The sequence below is a fragment of the Hoplias malabaricus genome, chromosome 14 (genome assembly GCF_029633855.1).
Source record: "Hoplias malabaricus isolate fHopMal1 chromosome 14, fHopMal1.hap1, whole genome shotgun sequence".
Lineage (NCBI taxonomy): Eukaryota > Metazoa > Chordata > Actinopteri > Characiformes > Erythrinidae > Hoplias > Hoplias malabaricus.
In genome coordinates this window covers 10,508,986-10,521,945 of record NC_089813.1, presented here as the reverse complement: position 1 = coordinate 10,521,945, position 12,960 = coordinate 10,508,986, and the positions used below count along the sequence as shown (strand labels likewise).

General features: G+C 39.8%; 1 protein-coding gene across 11 annotated transcripts in view; it reads left to right on the top strand.

The window, feature by feature from the left end:
• Positions 1-12,960, top strand: part of prdm16 (PR domain containing 16) — a 284,189-nt gene that overhangs the window by 174,558 nt on the left and 96,671 nt on the right. For all 11 annotated transcript variants that reach the window (XM_066643466.1, XM_066643465.1, XM_066643464.1 and 8 more), the window contains one exon: positions 460-510. In XM_066643466.1, the coding sequence (XP_066499563.1) occupies positions 460-510 (51 nt within the window). The remainder of the gene's footprint in view (positions 1-459; positions 511-12,960) is intronic.

Here is a 12,960-nt window from a genome sequence, read left to right as displayed (position 1 = left end):
GATTGATTAACCCTTTAAGATTGACTCTGCCATATAAATGACACTTATCCAATACACGAATATTAAACTCTTAAATAGACTGAAATAACTTGTGTACGCTCTCCGAAGTATTCACAGTGCATCCAACAATAAAGGAAGCTTCATGCAGCTTTTATGCTCCATTATCCATTTCATTGTCTACAGACAACATGGACATGGACATGAAGTCTGTGTATGTTTATCTGCAGTGAGACTTTGGTGCGATAGACTTAAAATGTTAGTTTGACTTACTGAGTGAGGTTTATATACTGAAGCCTTGGCATCTGAAACGTGCTGTAAACTGTGCTGAGCTGTCAAGTAAACTCCAACGGACCTGTTTGTGTGGATTCTAACACTGTGTGACTAATGGGCAGAAACATATGGACAAAATGGACTTCAAACCAAGTATTTTAATATTAGTATTTTTTTTTCTCTCAACAGCAAATGCTGAATGATCACGAAGCGTCATCACAAGAGAGCTGCATCAAAAAAGTAAGTCTGTCATTAAATGTTCCATGTTACAAAACCCCAGTTTTCAAAACGTATCACCACACAATGCTTGAAGCTAACAATTTTTAAGGCACAATGTGTTAGGAACAGTTTAGAGGTTGCAGACATATAACACAGGCACATAAACAGTGGCAGGGTATTATTGTATCATTCCTTTCTAACTTTCAGACATAAAAGGCTTGTTTCCAAATGGAAACAAAACAAAATAGTAACTTAACGGATAACAGCACAGCCTTTTATAGTTGTTTGAATTAATCACTGAGATTTGATACCTTTGCATGCTTTCGTACATCATGCATTTCCATTCCTTTAGAAGTAATATCACTGTAAGATAAAGAGCAGATATATCTACTACAGCACTTCATATGACTGTACAGCAAGTCCTTCCACACTTGAATTAAGTCTCACACTCTGTTCAACTAGACTCCAACCAATGCTATATGTGTTAATTCAACACCGGTGGCTTCAGAGCGCAGATAACAAAGAATCTCTCATCCGTGATACGTTCCAGTGAAAGCTCGGGTTATACTTTAAGAGGTGATAAATTTATTGAAGGGGTGGGCAGCTACATCTCTTTTATGGCGGGTGCAAGAAGGTCACCGAGGGGAGAGAAAAGAGTTCAAGTGTAAAAGCAATGGAGCATGAAAGAACAATGGCGAGACACCTGCTTGGAGAAGCAGCAGGAGTCTGCTGAAGCGTGCGGCTTTACTTAATGACCGCATCAGACCTCACTGCAGCTAGACTGTAGACTTTACATAGAGGAGTTGCTATGCATTTGTGTTGCATAAGTATTAAGATATTGCGTAAGTAAATAATTAGCCACAAAATAAATAACATATATGCAATCGCTATCAATAGGTTTGAATCTGCAAATTTCAAACTGAACAAATAAAAAAGAAACTTGTAGAAATATGATACTTGCATTCACAAAAATGACTTGTTTATCAAAATTGAGTCATAGTAAATGATCCCTTCTTCTTATCAAACAAATGTGGTATTGGTTTAAAAGAGCTTTCCGTTCATTTTATCAGAGTATGGAGTTCATAAATATACATTACAAAAAAACAAGCCAGTGCTGGAAGCAGCCTATTTTTGTCCTAAATCAAATTGTTTCTATAATTTTGTTCTGTGTTGTGATATAAATAGCCTGAGTCAGGTAAGTACACGCACGCTGTTTTCGAATGATGTTACTACACCTTTACCCAAGAAGTCATACCAGAATTACGTCTTACCTCCTACAAAGCACTCTATTTGAGTCATCCTACTTTATTAGACAACATCATTTGCGTTTGGACATAACATATTGTGTTGGGGCATAACTAGTTATCACTGTTTGTTTAAGTGCAGGCAATGCGACTAATATTTAATATATAATCACATCTGCGTTCTAGTATATTTTTAACAAGTGTATTGATAATATCTTCCACACTATATTTCTCATGCTTTTTTAAGCTGGTGCTCTGTGCTTGGATCTACGCATTATCTTCATACGTTGTATACAGGGAAATAATTGTAGGTATTGTAGTGTTAGGTTGAATATTTATTTATTTTTTTACATTGTGTTTTGTGTGTGGTCACATTTATGAGTGTGGGTGTCTGTGCATGTGTGTGAGAGCCAAGCTCTGAATCTCCTGCGATGAAAATGTCAGCACCGCTTAATCTATAACATCATCTGCTTCTCTCTCTGTGATTTTCTCGCGTCTCAGACAGCCTTCCTAAAGACAACAACCGAAAAGAAGCAGCTTTTATTTCCCAGGCTGAAAAGCCTGCTTAGCCCCAATCCTGCAGGATGGGATAGATAGAGAGAGCGAAGGAAGGTGAGAGGGATGAGGGGAGCGAGAGGCTCAGCTCTTCTTTCATTTATTTATCCTCCTTTACCAACACAAACACCCGCTCTAGATGCTGGAGATGCCTATCGATGGCGGCTGGAGATAGGATCTGCGGCGGCTGCCACGGATCTATCGGGCCGCCTTATCGGTCGGGTATCACACACACAAGCGCACGAATATTCCCATGAATCTGTTAAATGCAATTGAAAGGCAGAGACCTTGTCTGTTGTGTGTATATGTGCATCTGTATCTATGTATGTGTGCCTATCTTACAACCATAAGCTCACACTGATCTGCCTGGGATAGCACTCACAGGCATAGATTCATTATAGAAAATCAATGTGTTGTAATTGCATTTGGAACTGATCCAAAGAGAGACCCCCAGGCAGATCCCCTCCAGCTCTGTCCCAAGTCTGGACCCTGGCTGAAAATTAAAACGTTTTCTCCATTCAGGCTTCTTTGTAAATGCGGGGAGGCTAAAGCAGGGCTGTGATGCTTTAATGGGAAAGAGATTAATGGCTCTTTTGACTTGGTCTCTGCGATCACATTAATTTTTTCCCCCCCTCTGACCCTTGGTAGCACAGGCCTCTTTTCTACAGGCTAAAGAAATGACCACTCGTCTTAAAAAATAATTTTTTTCAAGGACCATCATAAAAACCCTATTTCATAAACCATTATGGAATTATGGATTTATTTTTTACATCGGATCAAATGGAAAAATACAGAAGAGCAAATCAAAATTAGTTAGTAATGTACATGATTAATTTATGTAACTAATTATGTATTGAATACAATGTCATACATTAAGCTGAATTTAAATAGTACACAGCAAACAACAAGAAAACCTCTAAATTTAAAGGAGCAAGCAACTTGGAATTTCTGTTCTGTTCATCATGGGAGGTTCAGCTATTGATAAGTGTAGGGAGCAATGGCACAGAGGAAATATGGAGAAATGGTGTTTTAATATGTGCTTATGACAGCTCTGTAATAAAAATCTGTAAGGAGCAGAGGGTGAATGGGTGCGGCTGGAGATTTTGGACTAGAATCAGCAATATTAGTTCAGGGGGTCATGGGTGTGGGGTGGGGGTAAATAGGCCTTTAATGTTTGCTTTATCAAGCCAGGAAATTTCCCTCCTGTATCTCCGGTGACCCCTCAAATTTATGATGGCTTATTATGTCCCAGAAATGCATTACAGGTCAGGGGGAGCGCTTTTTCTGCCCCAAGGGTGGCTTTCTCCAAATGTGATGATTGATTGATAATTATGATAATTTGTTTGAAATGATTATCTGGATACAATAATCACTTGCCGAGCAACCATCCCCCCCCCCACCCCCTGCAACACAACCCCATTTCTCTCTCCCGCTCGCTCTTTCTCTTGCTGTTCTGTGCCCTTATAATGCAGGGCCATCAGAAATGGCCTCCGGTTATGGAGGGGATAGAAACAGGGGCCTCCTGGTCCAGTCCCCAGGGGCCAGAGGGGCCCCGTTGATGAATGATGACCCAGAGGAGGCTGAAATCAGAGGAGAATAAACAGGGGGGGTGAAGAAGAGGAGAGAGAAAGACAGGGGGAAGGCTGGTAACTATCTGTAGCAGAGGGCAATTATACGGCCCCCGGGGCAGTGGCTTGCACTGAAGAATGTAGAGGGCTCGAGATCTTGACCACCCAACACACACACACACAGCTCTGTTTCCTCATGTGTTTCTCATCTCGTTCGGACTATGCAAATATGAAATTGTGAGGTGAGTTGAACGGGACTGAAATGAGACACAAATATAATTTGTTTTCTGTGATTGTCAGTTAACTCTTGGTCTGTTAGGGAGCACATTTCCTCTTGTAAGGAGGTGTCCAGAATTCATTTTCTTGTTTGCTACATCAGTGCACAACCAAAAAAGCAAACTTTTGAAAGCTGAGTTTTCTTAAGCATAGTTTTAGCCGCCTCTCGCTTTAAGCATGAGCAGGAAATCTCGGTCTAGGGAGCACAGTTCAGTGGAAGAACATGCCTATTCAATTAAAAGAGAAGGCCTTTCTCGTGCACTTTAGCAGCAGACTGTCAAAAAAACACGGTGCGATTTGATGTCGTTTGGCTGTTTCTGTCACTACGAGGGAAGGAGGGCTCTGTAGGAATAATATTTGTGGTTTTTAGTAAGACTATGAGATGACTTAATGATAATATCCCTTCTTTCTTCCCCTGGCTCGGTTACATTTTAATGGCTCCTAACTGACAGGCTTTTTCCCCCTTCAGAGCTTGTTGAAGTGCAGGGTGTATACGGACTGTCTGCTCACTCGAGGGGAGAACTCAGTTGTGGTGTGTGCGATTGTTGAGCAAGACACCCTTGCGTGTTTAACATTGATGATGTCTTGCACGCACATGCACATGCACTCATGAACTGGAAACAAAGTCATAAGCTTTATTCTCCTTGCTAGAAGAAGGCCAGAATGTCCCTGACGTGATCAAATTTAATATTAAAATGTCCTGAATACTCTGATAGAGATTAAACAATAAGTATCTCACATACAGGTAAGCTCCAGACGCACCATGACTGTGACCGAGAGGAAGTTGTTACAAGTGAATGGATGAATTAATGTGGAGCAGCATGTCAACGTTGATTTAGTGTGTTAAAATAGTTTTATTTATAATATTCAATCAGTATTTTAATAGCATTTATATAGTATTAAGCATGTCTCTGTATCTGCCAGAGACAAGTTCTAGGAGGCCCAACCCCAAAGCCAAAATCTGCAAATACTACTTTATATAAAATGGTATATATTTTGAATATAACCTATGCACATTTTTGCATGTTCTTTATCTCTAAATTATAAAAAATGATAATATAGTAATAAATATAAGTGATTTATTTTGTCCTGGACCTAGCAGTTTTAAACTTCCTTACTTTCCATACCCAGCAAATGATAATGATCCTACTTTATTAAAATTAATACTAAAATAATATACACACACACACACACACACACACACACACACACACACACCCCTCAGCTAAAATTACATACTTTAGCTGTCAATGCTGGTATACAAGTATAGAGATCACATCTTCAAGCATTATGTAATATGCAATATGTGAGTTTATGAACTATTTACAGGCCAGATACAAGGGTGAAAAGCAGGCATTTTGTTCATATTTTAATTCCCAAGGGCATCTCCCATCCTACTTTTTTTTTTTTTGACCAAAACTGAAAACAAACATCGCTTTTTGCCTTATCTGTGGGAACTCTCTCTCACTGGACAGAATGCTGTCATTATGCATGATCTTCTTAGCGGTTGCAGTCTCTGATCCTTGGGTACTCTATGTGAAACTAAAGGGCAGTATGTGTATATGTGTGTGTGTGTGTGTGTGTGTGTGTGTGTGAGAGAGAGAGAGAGAGAGAGAGAGAGAGAGAGAGAGAGAGAGAGAGAGATTGAGTATGGAGTTGTCCATTGTGGACAGAGGCATGTCTATGAATGCACACACCCGTCTGCAGCTCTGGAATTCAAGTGGGAGAGTGAGATGAGGAAAGATGGAAGCAGAGAGAGAGAGAGAGAGAGAGAAAGAGAGAGAGAGAGAGAGAGAGAGGGATGAAGAGAACAGAGAAGGCGAGAGGGGAAATGGAAGACTGCTGAAAGGACAAAATATTAGCTTTCATACACTGCAACAGCTCTTACTCTCCTTGTCCTCTCATTCCCTTTCTTCATCTCCTTCTCCTTTCACAATCTTTCTCTGAATGCCACCCCCCACCATCACGGCTGCAACTTTGAACAAAGAACGCAGAAAGTGCAGAAGTTTATCACGAGTGAAAGTCTTCTTTACACGACCCCCCCCACCACCACCACCACCACTCTCTGCTGGCCCTCAGCCGCTAAAGTAGGAGTTCATTAATTCTGTATTGTGAATGAATCCACACTACTTGTTATAATAACATGTGGACAAAGTGTTTTTGGTGTGGAAATGGATTCTATCTTGGTTATTTTAACAATATTGGTGGTTTCAGGGTTTGATTTGGATGGCCCAAAATGTTTCATGAAATAAAGAGAGTAGATGGTCCAGGAGAGATTTGCCCATGGCCCTCTACTCTCTTAAATTGTGTGAAACATTGTGGACTATCTAATGATTTGAGTCTGTGCTTCCAAGTATTTTGTTTTTATTCCATTTTCAAGCACTACCAACACTGTGGGAGTAAAGTAAGAGATGTTTTATTATACCTGCAAAACAAGACTTTACTCTGTGTCTGCACTTTCAGGAAAAATTCTACTTGCTTAGAAGAGTTACAGCTGAGAAACCCTTTTTAACAGTATGCTTTATCATCTTATTCTTTTGCGAGAATTTTATGACAGGTAGAAGCGAGAAAAGAGTGAAAGTGGACATTCTAGTGTCTAATAAACAGTGAAGGATGGATGAAAAAAGAAATATAGTGCAAAAGAGATGGAGGCCTCTAGCACTGAGGGCTACGAATGCTTGAATGCCCATGAGAGAGGCTCTGCCACCCGGCTGCTGTCTGACCAGCCTCGTCTGGAGGCCATGCCCAACCATGCGGAGGTCATGTGAAAGCAACCCCCTCCCACTACTCTGTCTCTCTGACATCTCAGCTCACACATACTAACCCACCAACCCCCTCAAAACCTAAATATTTTACACAGAGGACATTAGAATACAGCAGTAAAAAAGTGGGTTCAGGAGAGAAAGATGAGAAGGGAATGATTAGGGTACCCTCACTGATGAACAACCTTCATTAAAATGGCAGATTCAGGTCCAGAACGAAGTCCTTTGCAGAAATCGGAGGCTGGTTTGAAATCCTAGAGAGGATTTTTATTTTTACATTTGATTTAAGATTGTATTACAATTTATAGACATTGTTATCGAGACAGAGTGTTTGATTGTGTTTCACATCATGGGTACCGTCCTCAGTATTGTCCCAAGGCCACATATAATTAAAGTATTAATAAACTTTTACTTTGTCCAGTTATACTGAAGAGTCAATAGAAACATGCCTTTTTTTTCTTTAACAATTTTAATATATTCTTAGAGCCCCTAACTACCAACGTATGAAGTAGGCAAAATTCTATCTCAATATGGCAGTAGTGTATCTGAGCATGTACTTACCTATGAGTTTAGAACAGATATCTACTACAGATTACTAGTGGAAATTAAGTGTTGGTAAATTTGTTTCATTGTTCATTCACTGAAAAATAAAACATTTTAATAGTGGCCATGCTGAATGTCTTTAAATAAATAAAATCTAATGTTATTAATTTTTGGTGATATTCAGACACAGTACCCACTGATAAATAAGTGTTTACTGATCATAATTTGTGGTTGGACTTAGAATAACAAAACAAAGTAAAATGACAAAAAATGTTGGTGCCTAAAACAGATACTCCAGCCATTCCTTCTGTTCTGACACGTTGATTCGTTCTCTTGTACTGACCTCATCTGACCACGTTTTTCGTTTCTTTGTTGTTGGGCTTGCTGTTACCTTGTTGCTATTAGCAAGGCGCTAACAGGCTCACCTGTCCTTTCTTTCAAGGCCATGTTCAAAAGAGTCTAAACTGAAGTACCCAAGCGGCTCATTTCTCATCCCATTGTCATACCTGTCGTCTCAGCCTGCAACAACAGAAAAAGAGCCAAATCCTTTATTTGTTTAGTGGCTCATGTGGCAGATGCTAAAGCGCTGGTTTCTAAGAAGACTGACCTTATGTTGCACTCTGACGCTATCATTGATCGTGCCGCTTAAGTAAAGCTTGTTTACAGAGGAATAATTGAAACTCTTATGCTGGGCATACCTGCTCTTTCACATAAATCACCCCTCAGGTGGTTCTTCAGAAAGATGGTCTTCTGGAATAATGGGTTGGTATTGTTATAAACCCTTAGAAATACATATTTCATGGTTTGGACGTCTGATTCTTACAACTTTAATTGGTAAAAAATGTTTTAATTAATTCTAATTAGTTAGTATAAGTAATTAGTTAATTAAAAAATAATAACAAAATAACAATTAAAGAACCGTTATATCCATTACACAGAGATCTACTATAAGGTTCTTTAAGGAATTTAGCTTGGTTCCTAAAAATGTGTCAACGAGCAGCACAGTGGCACTGCAGGTTTATAATTGCCACACAGCTCCAGGGCCTTGGGGTCCTAGGTTCATTCTCCATGTGTGGAGTTCTCTCTGTGTCTGCATGGGTTTCCTCCCACAGTTCAAAACCTCATATTGGTAGGCAGATAAGCCATCCGATGCCCTGTGATGGACTGACACTCTCTGGTGATGTTTGGATGATTCCAAGAAGTCTCTGGACCCACTGTAACCCTGATAAGGATGAAAGGATTATAGAAAATGAATGACGATCCTTGAATGAATGAAGTATAAAGATCCTTGTGCTATGAGCAAACTGTGGTGCTGATGCGTGGGAGGATGGCAGAAAAATAAAGTTAGAGTCCACTTCTGTTTAAATAGAGGAGCTGACTAGGTATTTTGTTACCAACTCCTTTAAAAAAAAGGCCTGCCGAACAGGCTAAACTACCCCTCCGAAAACACTAGGAAGTAATTTTTTTAAGGATTGTTTCTTGATTATTTTGCTTATTTCAAATGTACACATATAGTGAAATGAATGAGTTGAGTGTTGTCCTTTAGCAATCCATAGTAGCTTGGCACCTATAGCAAACTCTTCTTAAACTATGTTTTAGCGTGGCTTTTATATTGTTATAGTTAGGCCTTTCACAATTATTACATTACTGACTTTTCATAAAATGTATAGATATTCCTCAATAATTCCTCTGACCTCAGTATTGCCAATTGTGTTTACTTTTGTGTTTGTTTACATAAGAATGAATGCTCTGCTCTGTTCTCTGGATTTTTCTGGGTTTTCTATTCTGGGGCTTTTATGTGTATTTAGTTTATTTATATTTTATTTTTTTAGGTTCTTTCAAAGTTTTTTATATTCCAGTTCGAATGTCCAATATCCCTCGTAACCTACTAACTTTTAACTATCTAAAATAACACGTTTTTTGCAATCATTTCATTGCTCCTTAAAGTGGGGTAATTGCTTTGTTATGCTTTTAAATTATCAGTGTCATACTGTGGTCTTTAAATGACAATACTATTGTGAATTATTGCTATCATGACAGGCCTAGATATAATGCTATCTTATACAACGTCTTTGTTGTATTTAAATCCACTGAATCAAGAGCCTGGAAGTAAAACACACTAAACCTGAAGTTTTAGTCATTGATCTTACATGTGCCTGCGTGCTGTGTGTTGGACAGAGTAGGGTTTTTAGGACCCCACATGCACCCTTATGCGTAGAGATAAAATCCCTTTTGAATCTGATACCAGTGTGGGGTCCAGATGTGTGTGTGTGTGTATGTATGTGTGTTTGTGTACGTGTGTGTGTGTTGTAACATGCCTCCATCTGTGGCACACATGGGATACATTCTGTAGTAGTTGGAACAATTCAGGGGTCACTCACTTGCTCTTGATACTTTGCAGCTTCTCTGCTATAAATGGGTCAGTCCACACACACACACACACACACACACACATACAGAAAGAGGGGGGGGGTGCCATATACATCTCAATCATTGTAATCTAATGTGCTTAAACAATAGCTAATTAAACATTTAGGCTTCATGTTTGTGCTGCAGCAAAGGTCTCAAAGAAATAAGTATCGATTTCTATGTGTATGTTTCTAAAAGACCCTCTTCCTTAAGGTCACCATTCCGTTTCCTTCCACTTTGATGACCTCAGAATGTTCGCTCAGGATATAATACGCTTGATGTGTTGAGCTCTGCTATTTATTTCTAAAAAAAAAAAATGTCCAAAGTCACTAAACAAAAGACTTTCTAAAGGAGCCTCTGTTCCGGATGAGGAGAAAAAAAATGGAAATGCATAAAAACAAAAGAGGTGTGGATGGAATTAGTAAATAAGACCTCGGGGAGAGGGCTAAAGCCTGAGTCCCCGCTAAGCTTTTGCAAATTGCAGCCTGATTCAGACAAGTTAATAAAACAAGGATTCACCCCCCTCCACTGGTCAACCAGCGTTTCAGGCTTTGAGGGTTTAATCTTCATTATGGAGTATTACCCCACTGCGAGGTTTCTGGTCCAGCCTGGCACCACTGAGCCGGTACACACGCACACACACACACACACACACACACACACACACACACACACACACGCACACACACATCGACCTCACCCGCTCAAATGAACTGTTAAATAACTCCACCTAATCCCGAGGCCCTGAAACAATAGGTGCTTGGAACATCCATTTTTCTTCCATCAATCAAGCTCTCAGGCTTTAGAGATTTATCATTAATTATGCGTGCAGGGGATGGTGGGGAGCTCAGGACAATCTCTAAAGAATCCTGCAAAGAAAGCAAGGGATGAAGAGAGACAGTGCGGCTGCTGTGTATTACCCTCTGTGGCTAGGCTCGCTAATGGGACCGTTAACATACAGCGACTTGGTAGCCATTCCTCTCTCAAGAAATACAACCATTATAAGAGCCCTCTAGAACAATTTGGTTGGGTGAAGAGCTCATGTTTATCTAATTAATCCCATTTAAGCCTGTGTAACTTTCCCCCAAGGACAGCAGCATTTACTTATGCTAATGATCTGTTGCTCTTCGCTTGTTAATCAGGACATAAGGATCAGGATCGGTTACAGATTAACGCATGACCTCATGACTCTCGGGGCGAGCCAAGGCCTTTGCCACAGCTTCAATCACCGTCCTCAGATTGCACACAGTATCATGGAAGCGACGGCCTCATTTAGTATGCTAATGCATATAAGAAGGGCCAAAGAGGATGATCTGAATCTCCGCCAGTCATTAGGATAATTAAAGAGGAAAGGCAATTGAGTAAACAGGGTCGTTAGCCTGTCACCCCTAATTAAGCCATTAAGAAGACGCAGGGCACAGGGAGGGTGTGTTAATTAACAGCCGCTGGTGGGGAAGAGCATTCGACGCAGGAATTATCTGATTGAGAAACAATGATTAGACAAAGCAGGGGGGCCAGAGGGAGAGGCAATGAGGAGCCCTCTCTTCTGCCCAACGCTGTGCCAATTACTGCCGTAATGATTCTGCAAAACAGAGATACTGAGACTCTAAAATAGTGCAGTAGGTAACGTCCATACTGGCGTGATTACTGGCTGACTACTACTCTGCCATCTCCATTAAACTCACATGTTCATTAAGAAACGAGGAGTGAACGGTTTCTCATCGGCACGAACAGTATTTATTTTGTTCTTGTTGCAGCATTCTGTGCTCTCTTTTTTTTTTACCGTTGAGCCAGTTAAAAAACAGCACCATTTATTAAAAACATAATCGGAAAAGACATAAAAAAACAGAACTAAATATGAACTAATTTCCAGCCAGGTAACCACATTCTAAAACAGAACATTCAAATGAAGTGGATTTTAAAAATGTTCTGTTTTGTTAAGGCAATGTTCATGACATTAATCAAAAAGTTTTTATAAAATTCATAGGATGTTTCCTCACCATTTGGTTGCTCTTTGGTTTGTTTGTACGTTGGACAAAGGTCCAGGGTTTCTACATACCCCTGGCTCATTAAATGGGGACAAAATGAAGGGCCAGACCCGGAATAGCTTAGGTTTTCTCTCCGTTTGTCACTGGCTGGACCACAATAAACTGCACGGGGAGAGATTCGGATGGTGGATAGACCTCAAAACATTGAGAAAAGTTGAGGGTACTGCTCTGTTGTTTGCTCCATAGGTAGGTAATTTTGACTTGTCTTGCTGTTACACGTTATTTTATGTGGAACTGCCTTGAGTTACAATTGTGTTTCTGTGGAAATTTAAAATGAATAAAAAATGTACAGACAAGTTACTGAAATGCTACAGTCCTGTTTCATACTGAAACACACCATTCCACCTTAAAAGATGGTGGTGCTTCTGAATGAAAACAACCTGTGTTTGTTTTGCTCTGAGTACAGTAGTTTCCCAGAATCGTTTACATTCCCTTTTATTGTGTCTTTTCAGCTGTGGTCGCTATGTAGTGTGAGTTGAAAGAAAGACACCTTTCCATGAAGCTGGAGTGATGTAGGGAATGTGCATGCTTGCGCTTAAGCAGGACATTATCATATAAAATGTGTTATCAGGATGTGATGCAGAACATTAGGCAGGGAATCAGGAAGAGCAGTGTGCAATAATTCACAATACAGAACAATTCAGTGGCCAAACGCACTGCCATTTATTTTGATTGAACCGCTTCAGTAATCCCTCTGCAGATCTTAACCCATATGTAATTCTTGTTTTAAGGCCGCTTTGCATTGAAATACATTATTGTTCTGTGTAAACATAAGTCCTAGCTTTTACACTTCAAATTTTACATAGCTGGACCTAGAGTAACGCTCATGTTCTTTTTCTTTTTAATACACACTGTACCTCCTTTCTTAGTTTGCTTACGCTTGCTCACACCTACGTTCGGCGACTAGCTAACACGTCTGAAAAAGGAGCTTAATTAAAAAGGCCTGCAGCTTGAAATATGATTAGTTTGTAAATTTTGATCCTCCATCACAATAATGCTTTCATGGAGTTATGAGGCTCAAACAGGGACTTTACCACCGATTCCATTCTGTTTTTTTTTTTTTTTT